General features: G+C 41.1%; 1 protein-coding gene across 4 annotated transcripts in view; it reads right to left on the bottom strand.

The window, feature by feature from the left end:
* Positions 1–1,141: 1,141 nt before the first annotated feature.
* The window catches only part of slc6a17 (solute carrier family 6 member 17), a 56,141-nt gene continuing 38,075 nt past the window's right edge, over positions 1,142–19,207 (bottom strand). For all 4 annotated transcript variants that reach the window (XM_069941817.1, XM_069941816.1, XM_069941818.1 and 1 more), the window contains 5 exons: positions 18,841–19,033; positions 14,933–15,125; positions 13,170–13,329; positions 10,304–10,466; positions 1,142–9,090 (listed from right to left, as the gene is read on the bottom strand). In XM_069941817.1, the coding sequence (XP_069797918.1) occupies positions 8,725–9,090; positions 10,304–10,466; positions 13,170–13,329; positions 14,933–15,125; positions 18,841–19,033 (1,075 nt within the window). In that variant the 3' untranslated portion in view covers positions 1,142–8,724. The remainder of the gene's footprint in view (positions 9,091–10,303; positions 10,467–13,169; positions 13,330–14,932; positions 15,126–18,840; positions 19,034–19,207) is intronic.

Raw genomic sequence — 19,207 nt, 5'->3', positions numbered from 1 at the left:
CATTTTGAATCTGATTGGTTCACTTTTTTAAAGAATCTCATAAAGGGTTAAGCTCCTGATGTACTTCAGTGGGTGACATGGCCCTAATTCATCAATTCATCCATCACTGGTGACATCCAGAAAGTGATCACTTTCCACAATTACTTGACAGACACAATTACAAACCACAGAAGCAGAGCAGTATATTTTAGCTTCAAGGGTTATGAAGAGAGAAAAATGATGACCACTTAAAAAAAAACATAGCTGGATGTGCTCCTCAGTTCCATTTCTCTAGGCTGCAGATCACGAATGTGTGAACTGAGACATGGCTGAATAACTCATTGTAAGATGTCATGTCTGTGGTGTAAATGTCTACGATTATATGAATCCATGCCCTGGCCCAGTCTATTGATTAGTTTAATATCTTGACCTCTGTTCCAGAGTCTTCCAGAACAACTCCCACCTATAGGACATTGTTTGGCACTGAAAACAAAGTGAAGTAGTAAACTAAAAGAATGATGAACAAGCTCTCCATGAAAAGCCAAGAATTCCTTCAAACAAATACAAGAAAGCTGTGCATGTTCCCATATGATAATTATTAAATATACAGTGAATATATACAGCATTACTAACCAACAATAGCAAGAAAATATTCAGTAAAACTTCAGGAATTTTCATAATTTAACATAATATACACAGACATATACAGGTTCAATGTACCATATAAATATCTTTAGACTATTACTACATTCTCTAAGTCACACAAATATTAAATTGGCCAATATTCTACCAACAGAGGCCAGAGGTGCAGCAATTACAGGGCTTCAGCAATAATCAGGCACCCAGCGAAAATATTCTTCTCCAAAGACGGACTTAAAGGCAGAGAAAATTAACCCTGTTGTTGATGGCAGTTCCTATGTTTCTTTTTGTTTTGGCTTACTCATTATGACCCTGAGTGACTATTAGGGAGTGAGTCGGTAGATAAATATGCTGTAAAACAATTTCCATTTCCTGCTTTGTGCTTCTCCTCAATTACCCCTCACAGGAAATTTGTTGTGTTTGGTAAATATATAATGTGTTAAACTCCATTTGCAAAATTGCATTCAAATTGAAACTGAATTGTATGTGGATTTCAGCATAAGTTATGCATTTAGTGCAGATATTAGGAAACAAATTTTATTTGCCTTTATTTCTTGCCTGGCTTTTATCCATAAATATTAAAGCTATCATATCTGCAAAACCTTTTTTTACTTTTCATACAATAAAATTTTACAACTTGATTTACATTGAAGTTGCTATAGAATCATCCCTGGCTGGACAATGTCATTATTGCATTACTGGTTTACATAGACACAGTCCATTCTCAATACCAGGAATGAAAGGGTTGGTATAAGAGGAACGATTGCCAGCTCTTGGATTGTACTCGTTGGATTACAGAAGGATGGAGATGGGGGTCTCATAGAGACAGTTTGAATGCTGCAAGAATTGGACAGAGTAAATGTGGCAAGGATGTTTCCCAAGATAGGACGTGAGCATAATTTCAAGATGAAACAGTGCCATTTTAAAACAGAAATGTGGAAACATTTCTTTAGTCAGAGGATCATGAGTCTGTGGAACTTGTTGCCACGAGCATCTGTGGAAGTGAGGTCATTGGATGTATTTAAGGCAGAGATTGACAGGTACTTGATTAGTCAGGGCATCAAGGGTCACGGGGAAGAAAGCCGGGGAGTGGGGCAAAGTGGGTGGATGGATCAGCACATGGTTAGAGTGGCAGAGCAGACTCTATAGGCCAATGGGTCTACTTCTGCTCCTATATGTGATCCTGTGATATGGCGGCAGGAACATAAAGGCAAAATTAGAGCGTACGAGGTGATGGTTCACAGCTCAAGGTGTGCGCAAATGTGGACAGACGGTTGCAGGACCTTGATGCCAGTGCATTGAAAGTGACCAAACTTCTTTGTCCCTGTGCCATATCAGTAGCCGGAGCAGTGAAGCCCCTGAGATGTAAATCGTGCTGGAGAGCTGGAAGAACCAACTACTCACATTTTTGCTGCTTTACCTGTCAGATCAGCACTTGTAAATAGAGGAAAATCAGTGATGCTCGGTGACTATATCTAAATCCTATTGTAAATAATTGGTTGTCACAACTATAGTTATAACTGGTTCCTAAATCGGTTCAACTCACCAGCCACTATTTTACCATGAATGTGTAAATCGTGCTTACCATTGGTCACTATGTGAGTTAATCACTCGTTATTTCATGTGTGGTCAGTTGGTCAGTGTAGATCACATGTCACTGATCCTATGCTCTTGATTAGCCAGCTGGAATTAGTGGGTCAAACAAGATGAGAAAATCCTGGAATGATTTTTTTTCTTGTCAGCATTAGTTGCTCTTCTGTTGAACATTTGCAAGTGTATTTATATTTCAAACACTTTAATGAAACTCAAGCTCTTTCTAGAGCTGCTTTCACAGCCTTAGCACCTATGCTGAACTGCACCATGGTTGGGCTTGTCATCTCATATCCCACAGAAGAACACTGGAAAAGAGCCATTCTCTCCTGTACATTGTTTACTCCGGGTGCTGGTTTGGATGAGATGTTGGGTAACTTATATCGAGTTTATTCTGCAAATCACTCTCATAAGGAAGTCAGGGGGTTAACACAGCACATTCCTATAATTTTACAGAACATTGAGTTTAGAGGTATCACTGCATTGGCCCAAATAGGCTTAGGCCTCAGTTTGAGAAATCAAGACTGATTTTCATTGGTTTAAAGTATAATTCCTAGAAAAGTCAGGTTTGATTTCCTCTTGGACATGACAAACTTGAATAAGAGTGGCTAATCATATCATTTATCATTAATTACCAGCCACTCTCCAGCACCTATGTACAATGACAATTCCCTGTGTGAGAAATACACAAGGAGGAAGTGACAGCGGAATCCACAGTCAGTTATTCTAGGTTTATTGTGTGCAAAGAGGAAATTCAGGAGTTCATTCCTAAAACTAGAACTCAAAGGATAAATTAATTTTCTTGTCTGTTAACAGCCAGTTAATATGATAGTTGGGAGCTGTAACCACAACCTTATTAACTAGCTGTGTACTGTTCCTTGCATGCAGCACCAACTACCAACTGTAGATGGCGCCAGTACCACATAAGCAGTGGAGTATTTAGATCCTAGAGCTTCTCTGTGGTGGTAATATTGCAAATGACTAATGCAAATAATTTTCCACCAGAATTTCTTATTTTAATGGATACCAATATAAAATTATATCAGTCTGAAATGAGATTCAATTGCAACTTTCAAAAGGAAACCGTTAAAATAACTGAAGAAATGAAATCTGCACGCCAAAATTGACGGATCAGGGGAACAAAGCGAACAGATAGCTCATTCAAACAGTCAACGCAGGTGTGATGAACTGAAGAGAATCCTGTTCTACATAATTTCATAATCCAATTAATTGCTGCACCTCTAGGAATAATAAAGTGCAATGGACAATTATATCTGATCCATCTGATTGTACAACTTGAAATGAGATCAACACTTGAAAGCTGGTCTATATTACCTCTGAAACGTCAGGATATCACAACATTATATCTAGAGAAATGGGAAAAATATGTTCCCATTGTGCTTACCATCATGTGCTATACATTAATTGGGCTCCAGTGAAAGTCTAGAATTATCCCCTCCCTAACAACATGAGCTCACACTACTTTACCTAAAGTACCAATAACACACATAGGACTGTTTACTACTCGTGTTTAAACGAAGTACACATTAATTTCTGAACACTATACAGAGTGCAACGATTAATCTTCAGAGACAGCTACTTGCTGCCATTTTGGTGTTGATATTTGCAAGCTTTAATACTGCACTTTACAAACCAACACTGATTGGTTAGTGAAACTGAGACTAGCTGCCTTCAGCAACTGCTTTGTTTGCTAAATAGCACTCAGATTTGTGAAAATGTGAGGGGAATGTTGGTTGTTCTTTGCGTGACCTTGACCAACCCTGGAAATTAATTTCTCCTGGACTTGCTTGTCTGGATTCAAAAGGAAGCACTGAAATGCAATTAGACATTTTACTATAAAATTCCGATAATCCAATAGTTCGGAAATGCTGATGGCTCACTCATCCTCTGGCTCATTCATTAATGCACCTAATCCTCATTATCCAGACCGACTATCCACAGAGTTGTGTACCCATAAAACTAGTATGTGTCGTAGGAGTGTAGGTGAGATGTTTGGCTAGAGCAGCATTGAAGGCTGAATCATTTAAACCTCTCTTTAAACATTGGAGCTCAGTTTTCCATTTCTTTTTTAATTCACTGGAGTCATGGAAAAATTGACTGTACAACTGTGGAATACGTGAAAAAGAGTGAAATAAAAGAATGTTGTCACACTAAAAGTAACATCCAATAGTCCAGAAAACCTGCTCAGTCCAGCACTACCAAAGACCCAAGGTTGTTGGATTACACTGGACAACATTTCTTTTTCCCCCAGAAGGTTTGCTTCCTGAAAAGAATTTGGGGATTATGGTAGACAACTTCAACCTAAACACCGATAATTTCAGATTTGCTGCATTATGTAGGAAGTTGGAAAAACTTTAAATGAGCTTTTATTGAATGTAACATGTCTAATCGCAAAATGATTCTGGGCCAAGCTCTCAGGTTGTGATTGCAAAAGTTGCACAACAAATATGAGGAGCCGAGGGTTTGTCTAGGTCACCAATTTTATAACCGAATTAGAGCTCATAGGCTTTCTTAATAAGTGCAGTCATGTGGTATCTTTGAACCTTAAGTGCATACTTGGCACAAATGTAACATTTGTATCACAGTTTTTGTGATATTTTGAGACATTTCTGCTGAAAGGAATTTTTCTGGTCAATAAATGCTATTGTTAAGTATACTCACTATGCTATTGCCTGAGGAACATGTGCATCAACATGTGTTCAATCCGTAATCAATGTAATGCACACCATCTGTATATGTGAGCTACTTTCACAGTCTGATGGATCTATCCTAAGCATGCCCAGGCCTAAGACAACATTTCCATCGCACCTGCACTGAGTGCTTGCCCAGGCATGCTTGGAGTGACTAAAACAGCTTGCTTTATGGGCAATATGGCAGCGGATTTAAAATATGACAGGAAATCACAAAAAAATTATATGTAAAAATGATACATGATAGGAAAATTTTAAGGCAATTTTCGTGATCAGCAGATAAAATCCATAAAAAACACCCAAAAGTGTTCAGGAAGCCAATTTTTTGATGTTCAGTGTTATTGGTGTGAGAGATCTCGGCTCAGGTGTATCTGTTTGGATATTGACCTTGTTCCAATGAACGTTATTTAAATTTCCTCATAAATTTGCATCTGAAAGAATTTCATTTTCCTAACATATCTTTGCATTCCTGGAGACCCTAATATTGTTTTGGTATGCTTCTCAACATCTGTCAGTCTAGAGTTGGAATAACTGCATGTAACTTGATTTTGGAGGGCATTACCAGAATCACTGAACAGCAATTTGGAAAGCTCACACTGCTGATTTCTTTTCCTCCCTGGAGATGTGGTGTCAGTTTTTGCTATGTGAATTGCTCCCATTAGATTGCAAGGAGAATATTGCCACGTGGTAAAGAGCAAAAGTGCATTGTGTATACAAAGAAACAGCAGAAGGAGAGAAGGATGTATGGGAGTATGAGTGGAGGGAGGATGATCGGAATGAGTGGGGGTTATAAACTGGAGAGAATGTGCAAGTTAGGATGGAGGGTGGTTGGAGGGAGGAAAGGTGTGGAACTCGTAATGAGGCGAATCAAGGGAAGAATAGCCGTAGATAATGCGAGTGGTGAGGAGGGTGGAGGGATTAAGGATAGAGAGTGGACGCAGTAAATGAGGGTTGGACTGATAGACAAAAAATTGGCAAGTAGAAACAGACAGAGTGAACCCCTGCTGGGCAGGGCTGAGGCATGGGAATAGCACAACAAGGACAGAGGCTGATAATAAGTTTACGTCCTGCTTTCGGTGGAAGAAGCCAGAGCTGGAGGTGTATTTATTAATTTCTCTGCCACCACTAATGTGACCACATTTACTGCCCATTTCAATTGATCTGATTTCAAAATGTAGTTGCTGTGGGATAACCATCACAAGTTGGCTTAGATCTAGATAAGGGCAGTGAATTTCCAATGGCTTCATGATCATTGATCCTGATTCTGGCTTCGCACTTCCTTTAAAAAAAAATGAAACAGTATTCTGGAACAGTGAGCATCCCAACTATCAGTGAAGCAACAGAACCATGAAACAGCCAGCCTCGTTTCTACCTATAGCACTGAGAGTTGGTCTCCTTATGGCTCGGTGACATCTTGAATTACATTATGAGGTTATTTGCCCTAATTTGAGGCCTTGATTGTCAGGACCTTATCTCAGTGAATATGAACTAAGGATTAAAATGTCATATTCAGAATATAGTAATATTTATGGAATATGGAACATGTACAAAGTGTTACTTGTCCTACCTATTTTCAGAGACCTGCTCTTATAGTTGTCCATTCAATGTACCAACATATTTCTATCATTTGTGCTCGGTTGAGAGTCCGCCTGCAGAACTATAATTAATGAGACCTAATATGTGGAAGTTAATTCACCTGATGGGAGAATCTTTCCCTTAAATGCTCTATCACTTGTGCATGGATATACTAATCCATAATGTGCTGGCCCTGGTTTCGTACAAACTCTAGATCTTGATAATCAATGGGTCCATTAATATAGCCTGTGTATTAGTATATGGAAACAAACAGAAACTCAAAATATATTTAACATCTTTGTTCAGGCACCAAGTTGTGTGACATCTGTGCTCACCGTCTGTCAATGCTGACAGATACACGGCCAGGAGCTGTACTGAGCTCTGAACTGATGACAATTAATTCATCTGTATTGACAGGTGAGAGCTGTGCTACATTTGTATTGGCATCACAGCTGGTGCCTGGAAATTCCACGTACTAATGCACAGAAAATATTATTAGTAGGTCTTGCATTATCTGTACTGATACCTTGATAGCGCTTTCTCATCTGTTGTTGGATGTTGAGTGCATGCAACAGCTGTACAGAATTGGCAAGAGTATTTAACATCTCTGCTGACAAACGTACATGCAACATCTGTATTGAAATCTGTAGTATTGTCAACACCTACATTGATATATTGCTGGGACATTCAACATTTGTACAGACTTTGCAACTAATTCATGCAATATCTGTAGTGGCTCACTACTCATGCAACATGTGAGCTATCACATGTCTAATAAATGCAATGTCCGTACACAGTGAGCACTTGCATGCAGCCTCCAAATGGAGACAGAGCACACAACCTTCACTAATGTGGGTCATATATGTAATATCTGCTCTGGCACAAAACACCTGCACAATCAATAGAAAAAAATCATGGCTAATATATGCAACATCTGTACTAACACATGTCCAATCCATGCATCATTCGAACAAACAGAAAGTTCTTGCCACCTTTGTACTTGTAGACATGCAACAACAGCAAAAAAAAGACATGGCTAGACAATGCAAAATCTACATTCACACGTCTATTGCATGCACTATTAGTATTGATACATAGTTAGTACATGCAACAGTTGAACTGACACACACCAATTGCATGCAACAGCAAAATATAGATATGGCTAGTCAATGGAATATCTACACTAACATGTCTAGTGCATGCACCATTGGTATTGATACACAGCTAGCACATGTAACATTTGAACCAACATCCAGCAAGTACACGCAACAACTGTACAGAGTTAATACAAGCAACATACATGCTCAGTACATAGCAAGAACTGGAGCATCCATAATGATACATGCAACACCCGTAATCGATATGACTGGTATAAGCAGAATCAATACTGAGAATTGGCTACAACATCCAATATCAATACTGGCACATAGTGTATACCGAGAACAATGCCTGCATTGATGTTACATGAGAGATCTGGAATGACATCCAACAAGTACATTCGCCTATCTGCATTCAATACAGTCTGGGTCTTCCTGCATCTATATCTGAGAGCAGATGCAGGTTTAATATCTAAAGCATTTGTACTAAATCAAGGCTGAGAAACAGTGCTTGTGCTAAATTCTGACATTCGTGCTCATTGTGTGACAGAAGATGCATTTGTGCAGTATTTGTATTGCCAGCAATAAAATCAATGTATATTTTGCTATTCCAGGTGGAAGATATACAATGGTTTTGCTGACTCAAGGTCAACGTATATAATTTGATACCGTTTCTGTATATAGATAAGTTACTACATAAAATGGCTGAAATGTTATAAGGTTGGAATATGGATATATTTGTGCTTTAACAGGCATTTGTATTGATGGAGAAAATAGGTGTGTATGCGTGTGTGCACACGTGAGTGTATTATTTTAGCTGATTTAGGAGGTATATTTGGTACCTGTGCTGATATAGAAGAAGGTTGTTTAAAATGTTACACACAATGCCTGCACTGATGCAGGTCCAGCATCAGATTCAGTGCCTACACTGCAATACTGGATGAGCTTATTATTGACCATTCTGCTTATACTATTTAAATTCGTTAAATACCAGTGAAGCTCATTGTCAATCAGTTGCATGCGTAGTGTGGGTTGTTTACCCAAGTAGCAACTGATGATTAATCGTTGCGCTGCTTCCTGTTTCATGTTATATTACAAATACATTTTGAGCGAGTATCCCCTCCCAATCCAGCTTAGAGTTCAGATTCAGGTGTGCCTGCTGATAGGTAGCCAACCCCGTATCGTCCATTGGCAGCAGTCATTTCCATTGGTGAGATGCTATCAGGCCCATTATAGGAGCGATGAGTTGGCATTGGGGAAGGTGTCTCACTGGGGACCTTGCTCAGGATGAACCTGGTCTCGTCATGGTCATCCAGGTTAGATATCTCTTTCATCATTCGACCTCTTTTGTAAGAAACAGATAAAGTATTGGACCCATCGGATACAAGGTGAAAGTGGCGGGCAATGAAGACAATAGGAATGGGAAGAATTCCCACTACAATCAGTGTAATGGTCACTCCCAAAGCCCATCCTGGGAATATCAGGTATTTCTCTGTAGCCTAGATATAGAAAAATAAAAGCTGATTATGTTAGCCATTGTATTTAGCAGATAAATAGGCCATTTCTGTTACTTCTATAACTTGGTTCATGCCCAGGACCCTGGCAGCTTGTGTGCTCACGGACGAAATTCCATACAAGTGACTTCATTTGCACAGACAGACAGATAGAATTCTTCCTCTAGGATTACATGGCAGATGGTGACTCCACTCTTACATATACCCTGGACTCATGGACACCTACAATCTCTGATCAACTATATTCACTCATCAGCTACATTTACTGACCCTTTACAATGATATACCCACACTCACAGACCCTCTATACTCACTGATCTCCCCTACAATAATAGACCTTCAATATTCACTAACCCTTGGACATGCTCACTATCTTCATTCAACAATTTCATACACTTCCTCAGAGACCCTCAACACTCACTGATCTAATACTCAGAGGTTCATAACACTTACTGATTCCTTACATTGATTGACCCCTAACTTCATTCTCCACTTACACTCACCGAAACCTTATACCCCCCTCACCTGTAAGAGCCCCCAATATCAGAGCTGCCCTCCCCTCAGATAAACCCCCTAAACCTCACAGATCCCCTTCACTTCTTGACATACACACACACCATTCACCGACACTCACAGACCATCAATAAGGTTGGCAGTTATAGACACAACCCCCCATAAACACAAATCTTCCAACATTCAGACCCCGTAAATGCCTTTCACTCCTCTCTGCACTCACTAGCCCTCTCTATAATTACTAATTTGATCATTCTTGTCCTTCCTTCCCTTTCATTCAAGGTCAATAATCAAGACATGTTCATGTGGCCATCACTACTCTCGCCTAACTTGCCAATTAGAGTCATAATGTGATTCATCATGGAAACAGGTTCTTTGGCTTGACCAGGTTGTCTATCTGAGCTACATTTGCCTGCATGTGTCCAATATCCCTCTAAAACCCTCAATAGTAACTGTCTAAATGTTTTTTAAATGTCACAATTGTACCCAGTCCTCTGCAGCTCGGTCCATATACCCACTACCCACTATCTGAAAATGTTGCCCCAAAAACCCTTTCAAATCTTTTCCCTCTCACTTTAAACCTATGTTCCCCAGTTGTGGAAACACTTATCCTAGGAAAATGAACTTGAGCATTCACCTTATCTACACCATTTTAAACAATCTTGCTGAAGGAATATTCTTTTACCTCTTCCATTATCCAGGCATTGTATCCTGGTGGAATGATGCCCATCTGAATGATACTGGCCACCATCAGGATAGCCATAGCCAAAGGAGAGATGTACTTCCAAGTGTAGTAATAATAGCTGTATGGAGTGAAGCCCAGCATTTCTGTTAACTCTGCCATGAATCTGGAAAAGAGCAGCAACCAAGTACAAAGCCATCAATATCTGGTTTCGTCCATCCTTTTCTGATCAATGTCAACACATCACTTTGTTCAACAATATCGTCTACTCCAGCAATGAACAGCCCAAGTCTGGACACCATGTTCATAATGTCCATTTGGATTCTAGTATCTCCTGCATTTTATAGGCTGCACATGCAAAAGGTGGCTTTCTATGTACCTGTGAGGACTTCTGCTGGACAACCTAAAGGGAACCTACCTATGCAGGACACGAGCACCCAATATAGGTAGGCTTTCCTTTTATCTGATTCCCCTTTGAGCTACCCTTATCCATCCTTCATTCACCAACTCCACCTTGGTCACACACCTTGTTCCGTTCGATTCCCACCAATTAACTGAACCCCCAACCAGAAATTCCAGGCTTCTTCTCCACATCTACCTCTGACATCTACAATGGTGTCTCAACCTGGATCTCAATTCTAATTGATGCCACTTCCAACACACACGCCTTCCCTGAGAACCTCCCAGATCCAGCCTTCTTCCTTTACTTTTTTTACACTCACACAATGTGTGAAGGGAAGTCAGTAGCCTACAATCAAAACTGAAATTGACGCAGTGCACCACAACTGGTTACTGTCTAAGTCAATGCCTTAACCTCCTAAAAGAAACAAAAACTTTCAAAATGTGAGGTTATCCACTTTGGAATTACAAACCGGAGGGCAGATTACTATTTGAATGGCAATAGATTAAGAGATGGGGAAGTGCAGTGAGACCTAGGGGTACTTGTACACCAGTCTCTGAAGGCGAGCATGCAGGTACAGCAGGCGGTTAAAAAGGCAAATGGTATGATGGCCTTCATATCAAGAGGGATTGAGTTTAGGAACAAGGATACCTTACTGCAGCTGTACAGGGCCTTGGTGAGACCCCACCTGGAGTATTGTGTGCAGTTTTGGTCACCTTATCTAAGGAAGGATGTTCTTGCAATGGAGGGAGTGCAGAGGCGATTCACCAGGCTGAGACCTGGAATGGCAGGAATGACTTATGAGGAAAGATTGCACAAATTGGGATTGTACTCGCTGGAGTTTAGAAGATTGCGAGGGGATCTCATAGAGATCTATAAAATTCTGGCAGGACTGGACAGAATGGATGCAGATGGGATGTTTCCAATGACGGGAAAATCTAGAACCCGGGGCCATGGTACGAGGATAATAGGCAAATCATTTAGGACCGAGATGAGGAGGAATTTCTTTACCCAGAGGGTGGTGAATCTGTGGAATTCATTGCCACAGAGGGCAGTAGAGGCAGGTTCATGAAATCTAATTAAGAGGGAATTAGATCTATTTCTTCAGTATAAGGGTATTAAAGGTTACGGAGAGAAGGCGGGGACGGGGTATTGAACTTTAAGATCAGCCATGATCTCGTTGAATGGCGGAGCAGGTTCGAAGGGTCGAATGACCTACTCCTGCTCCTATCTTCTATGTTTCTATGTTCCAACAGGAATGTTAGATTTGCCTTATTTTTTTTCTCTGATCGAGTTAATGAGGCAAGGATCTTTCACATCTGCAGTTGACAATGAATTGGGCTAAACACCACTACTTCACCTTCAAGGAACTGAGTGCGGAAAGGGTAGGGGAACACAACATCATTATGTTAGGGGTGAAATTGATGGAAACAGTGCAGTACTACATTATTATATATGTGAATGGTATGAAGGGACAGTAACTGGGGAATGGTGAACCTTCCAGGAGACAGTACTGAGGGACTACAACACTTTCAGAGGGCTAAAGGGGAGCTGCACTGTTGGTGGGGCAGTACCGTGGAACAGCTGTGTTGTTGAAGGGACACACTGAGAAAGGGCCATTCTATCAGAGAGGCAGTTGTGAGGGAAAGAGACACTCATTGTGGTGGTAAACCACCGGCCTACTGCAGGGGGAAACCTCTGTATCTGCAGAAATGTACCAGCGGCCTACTTCAGGGGGCAATCTCAGTACCTGCAGGAGTGTAAGGGGGACAGGACAACACCTGGCCGGCTGTCAATCAGTCGACCTGAATGGATCAAACCCCACCCGACCGGGTGTCAATCACCCTCCGGGATATAAGCCTGTGCCGGCCTCCGAAGTCTCACTCAGAGTTACTGCAGCTACAGCCAGCCTGGCTCTGTGGGAGTCTTTGTGGATTAAAGCCTGTTGTACAGTCTTTACCTTATTTGTGTCTGGTTCTGTCTAACAGCGCACCACACTCATGAAGGGGCAGTTGCAAAAGGCAGTGCTGAGGAAGAGTGGCACAATGGGAGGGGCAATAGTTGAGGAGATCTGTCAAAGGGGTAGTGCTCAGAGAGGCAGGGAGCTACACCATTAAATGTGTTGTCCTTTACACAAGATGCTAAACCAAAATCCAGAGTGTCCTCTCATTTAGGTATTAAAGAATCCAATATAATATCTTAAAGGGTAACAGAGTGCTCTCAGATGACCAAGGCAACTTCTATCTTTGAAATAAGACTATTCATCTCCATGCTGCTTGGTGGATCTGGCTGTTTAGAAATTAGCTGTCTGTTATTTATAAACCAGTGGTAAATGTCCTCTGAATATAATACACTGGTTGTGAAATTATTTAATGCACCCTGAGCTGATGAAAGGCGATTTGCATCTGTCAAACATTTGACAACAGAAAGACATAGTAGAGGTCGAGACCAAGGATCCGAGACACTTACTTCTTTGTCCCATAAATCCAAGACACAGAGATATTTTCTAAAATGACCACAACTGTGAGGGGCAATGTGGCGGAATAATCATCGAACATTGTGACAAAGTAGTTTCCGGAACGCTGGACGAAGAGGAGTCCAACCGAGAAAGCAAGAATGGTGCAGCCGACTGTGGGAGAAACACAAATTCTTCAAGCCATTGAGATTGGAAATTCAATTGCGTCTGAAGTTCTCTCACACACACTAAAATTAGGAACCTCCAGAAAGTGGAATGGCAATAAGCCTAAGCATTCTGTTCCACTTTTGGAAAATGAATCTCCTCCTTCCACCGCCAACCTCCCCACCTTCAATCAAATCAGGTATTTCCTCCCCCTTCCCCCGTCCACCACCATGGAACTCTCCAGAAACATGCCCATTTCAAAGGGTCCAGATATGAAATAAATAAATAAGGTGCAGACCCCCTTGACCCCCGTTCTACCATTTGATGAGATCAACAATGATATTATCGTAGCCTTAACTCTAGCTGCAAGAACCTTTCATCCTTTTTCTTAATCAGGAATCTATCCACCTTTTTGTCTTCAAAATATTCAATGCCCTTTGAGGAAGATAAAATCCCAGATGACATCCCACCAATGTCCTTTATATCCAAAATATTGCCCCCTTAATTTTACATTTAATTTACCCACAAATAAGTGATGGCACATTATTAGCTTCACTAATTGCTCATAATACTGATATAGTAGTAAGGCATTAGGACTCCCAGACCCTTCTGTATCTCCAATTCTATAGTCCTTTACCATTTAGACAATGGGCTACTTTTATAATTTTCCTGCTAACTGGGCAATATTTCCCTCATTATATTTATTTGTCAGACCATTTCCCACTCCCCTTACCCTATATATATATATATATATATATATATATCAGTTTATAACCTCTGTGTCCTCCCCTCAATTTACAGTCTACACAGTGGTTAGCGCAATTCTGCAATAGCGCCGGCGACTGGGGTTTGAATCTGCCAGTGGGTGGAGGGAGCTTTTACATTCTCCTTGTGTCTGCATGGGTTTCCTCCTGGTTCTCTGGTTTCCTCTCACTGTTCAAAACATATTGGGGGGCTGAAGGTCAGTTGGGTGTAATTGGGCAGCACGATCTTATAGGCTGAAAGGGTCTTTAGGCGGGCTGTATGTCTAAATTCTAAATTTTTTAAAAATGTATTCTATCTTTGCGTTCTCAGTAAATTTTGCAACCATTCCTTTGGTACCTTCATCCAGGCATTTGTATAAATGATAAAAATTTAGGGCTACATAAAAAATGCTGCATGATTTGCTGTGTTTCTCCAACACTTTTGTGTTTTAAACTCACAGAAAATCAGATTATACAGATTTCCCAAACACTTCATTTTATCCCACCAGTACTGGCACATTATTCATAGAGCAGTAAATTAATTCCATAATCCATTTTGTTCACGTGTTCCCCATCTCTTTATTTTTCCAATCCATCCTGTTTTTAGATGTTACTAAGACTTTGGCTTTAATCATTAATTAATTCAGCTGAAGAGTCCTTCTCAAAACAGCAATTTCTCTAACACGTTTGAATCCAACCCATCGTGTAACTAGCTTTTGAGTGTTTGATGAGCCATTTCTCAGTTTGATGAGCTAAAGTCTATATACATATATATATATATATATATATATATATATAAACAAAAACTGAATATATCAAAATAATGACCTTTGTTGCAGCATGTACAGTATTGAATGGCAGAAACTTACTTGTTAAAAACTCTTTGCGAACTTTGAATGTATCAACAATAGGCGACATGATCCCTTCCATGGTTCCCATCATGCTACCCAGTCCAAGGTTAATGAGCATCAGGAAAAAAAGCACGGACCAGAAAGGTGAAGCTGGGAAATGGGTCATTGCCTCTGTGAAGGCAATAAATGCGAGACCTGTTCCCTGAACCGACTGTAAGAGATCAGAAGGACCATGTGAATGGCAGCAATTGTATAATTACTGCAAGTCAAACCACTAGTCTGTAGTTAACTGAGACATTAGGGATATTTCCATAAATTATTATAAATCTTGACCAAAATTCATACTTTGGGAATAATTGGTGATCATATGTGTAAATTTGGCTCAGTAAATTTTGTGGCACCTTTAGCAAAGCTTAAGGTGGGAGGTGAGTGGGAAGGGAAGGTTGAGAATCATTGCTCTAGACCCAATTGTTACTGAAATATTTTGCTTGAGAAAAATTGTCATTGACCCATTTCCTTTGGAGTTATGAAACTGTGCACATAACGAGTCAATTAAGTACGATTAAAAAGTGGTTTTCAAACTTTTTCTTTCCACCCACATACCACCTTAAACAATCCCTTACTAATCACAGAGCACCTATGGCATAGGGAATACTTAAAGTGGTATGTGAGTGGAAATAAAAAGGTTGAGAACCACTGGTCTATTGGATGTGATCGTATAAATGTAGTGGAAGCCTAACAGGGCGTGGATGCAAATACCTGTAGTAGATACTGTGGCACAGATTAATACAAGATGTGAAAAACAAGAGTGGAAATATTGAGTGCACAAGAAACCATTTGTGAGAATAGTTAAAATGTGTCAGGGCAGATTGGAATAATACAAGATGTGATATGAAAGTTTGACATGTGACAGGGCAGGGGTGAATATACTGTCTAGTGTAATATTGCACTAGCCAGAATTGGACTAAGTGTGATGTGGCACTTATAAATAATAGTTTGTGGAACCAGAATAAGAGGGAGCCCAAATGAAAACAGAGGTAGAAGATTCTAACTCACAAAACAAAAATGTAAGAGGCTTGTGGGAAATTACATTAAATCATTCATAATCCTTTCAAAAGTACTGAATCCCACTAGCCTCTTAATAAATAAATGATGCTGAAAAAAAAAAACAGCTTTAATCAGCAATATTGAAGTCTTATTCAGGGGCCAATACTCAAAACAGAGATGAAACATCAATCCCTCTCCTTAGTGACTGGAGAGGAGAGAGAAATAGTAATGGAGAGATGACTCATGAATGAAAATGAATACTATGTGGGCAGGTATGTTATGAATGAGCAAGTGAGTCAACCTCATTGAGAAAGGATGATAGAGAGAAGGCTGTTGTTCTTGAATGGTCTTTGAGGCCATTGCATTTCAAAGTCAATAAAAAATTATTGATTTGGGATGGAATGATTAACATAGGTTTGGCATGGTTAGCATAACGCTGTTACAGCGCCAGCGACCAGGGTTCAAATCCAATGCTGTCTGTAAGGAGTTTGTACGTTCTCCCTGTTTTGCGTGGGTTTCTGCCGGATGCTCCAGTTTCCTCCCACCCTTCGAAACACACAGGGGTGGTAGGTCAATTGGGTGTAATCGGGTGGCCAGGGTTCCTGAGCTGGAAGGTCCTATTACCGTGCTCTATGTCTAAAAAAATATTAAAAGATAATGGTTTTGAAAGAGATGCTGGTGTTCCATGAGGTGCTCTGCCTCAAACAAGAAAGGTGATCAAGAACCTAGGTCAAAACATTTCCTCTGTAAAAACCATGAAAATCTAATAGTGGATTAATCAAAGCTGACAATTGCAGCTGAAGTCAAGATTCTGCGTGCATCTAAATTCCTTCTTCATTGCTTTCATATGGTGTGAAAGTTTATGCATATGCATTATCTAGGGTATGGCGGGGGGGGGGGGCAGAGGACAGGGGCCCCACTTACAGGGGGAGCACCACTTTCATCACCTTACTTGCCCGATGTCCGAGTCCCTAGCTCAATCATCTCCATCCCAAGGGTGCAGTGCTGCACTGCCAGGGCTCATGAGCACCCCAGAGTGCCGCTCCAGGCTGGCATCTCATCGAACTGCTTTGGGGCCACTCTGGCATGGCCAGCACCTCGCTCAATGTGGTTGAACAGGGTCAATGGCTGTCTTTGTCTTCTTTACCCATAATCCCCCATATAGCTGGAACTGCTCTGTGTTTCCCCTGATGCTGGCACCTGGCAGAACAGTTCCAGCTGCGAGGAGGATTATGGCTAAGGAAAACGAATATGGCTATTTTGCCCATTCATCCTGCTTTGATCTAATCTGTGGCAAGTGGTAACGACACTGGCACATGGGCACCAGATGGCAGTGACGGGTGCGGAACTCTCCGCAGTGGCCAGTTCCCCACCGACGGAGGCAACGGAATCAGTGGGAAAGGCGGGGGTGGGGGGGTACAATACTTCTGCGCCAGACAACTCTGCACCTCTCCACCCAGTCCCAAGACTGGCACAGAGCAAAGGCAATGAAAGAGGATGGGCAACATTGACCAGGTTCCTCCCAACGCAGGAGTATACAAATAGGAGGTGCCTGTCCTCGTGCCACTCTGCAGCCATGGTGTCCCAGTACCTGGGCTGGCAGACTCCAGAAGCCCTGGTTGCAGGGATGATCATTTGAAACACATCCTCCACTGGGCATGACCCTGCCTACAAACCAGAGCTGCATCATCCAAATGGCTTCGAGAGGTCACCAAGGTTGGCGAGAAATCGCCGGTCAGGCGCAGGCTGCGGCGAAGATCCAGGCTTTGTTCCATCATTACCAGATCAAGAAATTTTTAGGGAGTACTCAAAGGTGGAGGAGGGAGGCAGCTTGGGGGGGGGGGGGGGGGGGGAGAAACCAGGGAAGTATCCACAGATGCTGTCGGGGGCTTACCCTGAGAATGTACACGAGAGATGCTCGGGATCTCAGAGCTGGAGAAATGGCGAGCTAGAGAGCACAGGTCAAGGCCGAGGAACCAGCAACTTGGATGAAGCACAATGCTTGCTACACCCCATGCATGTGAAGGCGTCAGTGGCAGACATGTGCTGAGATAGGTACCTTATAAAAGCACTGTCAAAGCACATCACCACCCAGAGATAAATGGGGAGATTAGCACTGACCCTAGAATAAAAAAAAGATAACAGCCTACAAATTGAGATTGTATAAAACGTTGGTGCGGCCTAATTTGGAGTTCTGTGTGCAGTTCTGGTCGCCTAATTATAGGAAGGATATAAACAGAGTGGAGAGAGTGCAGAGAAGATTGACCAGAATGTTACCTGGGTTTAAGCATCTAGAGTATAGGGAGAGATTGGACAGATTAGGTCTTTATTCTTTGGAGCGTAGAAGGTTGAGAGGGGATTTGATAGAAGTATTTAAGATTATGAAAGGGATAGACAGAGTGGATGTGGATAGACTATTTCCGTTAAGAGGAGGAAAGATTAAAACAAGAGGACATGAGTTAAGAATTAAGGGGCATTTTTGTGTGTGTTTTTTTAAAAGAAACGGAGGGGGTGCCGATATTAGTGGCAGCCCTAGGGCACTACTTTATGTTACTGATATGTCCCAGATTATTTAAATTCTAGGTACTGTCTTAGAAGCAGTCCAATGTAGTTCTGATCAGCACCACTTTGTCTTGTAATTCCATTTAAAAAGATAAATGTTTTAAAGACAAAAATGCCCCTCAGAAGTCTATAGAATCAATGATTTCATAATAAGTAACATTATTTTGTACATCACACTGCAGCATTCACTAAACACATTAAATCCAAGGGATTTTGAGTATATTCACAGTATTTAAAAAGAATCAAGACATCATTCATCTCTTCATTTCCTTCACTGTTTCAGCATTCCATGAGAGAGGCATTCATGTCAGTCTCACCTTATCCAGCTCATCCTCAAGCTGACACGTATCCAGCCCTAATTCCTTGAAATGGTCCTCCTTCACCGTCTTTATGACACTGTACATTTCACCATAATCAGCGGTTGTGAGATGTGAGAAATTGATGTGTGGCGGAATCAGATCGTGGCTCAGGACTTTGGCATTCAGGTATCCTATGATCTTTTCGGAATTCCTGCCAATAGAAGGGGAAGGAAAAATCCAAGCCATCCAGGAATCAAGCATAGAAATCAACGATGGCATTGAAAAATAGCGCAGAGTTCTTCTCTCAAATGTCAGTAAGATTTTTAATCACAGAAATCATTATGGTTAATCCCACCACAATTGCGTAGGGTTTCAGTGAAACCAA

Source organism: Narcine bancroftii, chromosome 5 (genome assembly GCF_036971445.1).
Source record: "Narcine bancroftii isolate sNarBan1 chromosome 5, sNarBan1.hap1, whole genome shotgun sequence".
NCBI lineage: Eukaryota > Metazoa > Chordata > Chondrichthyes > Torpediniformes > Narcinidae > Narcine > Narcine bancroftii.
The sequence above is the reverse complement of the archived record's forward strand: the minus strand, read 5'-3'. Positions and strand labels throughout refer to the sequence as shown.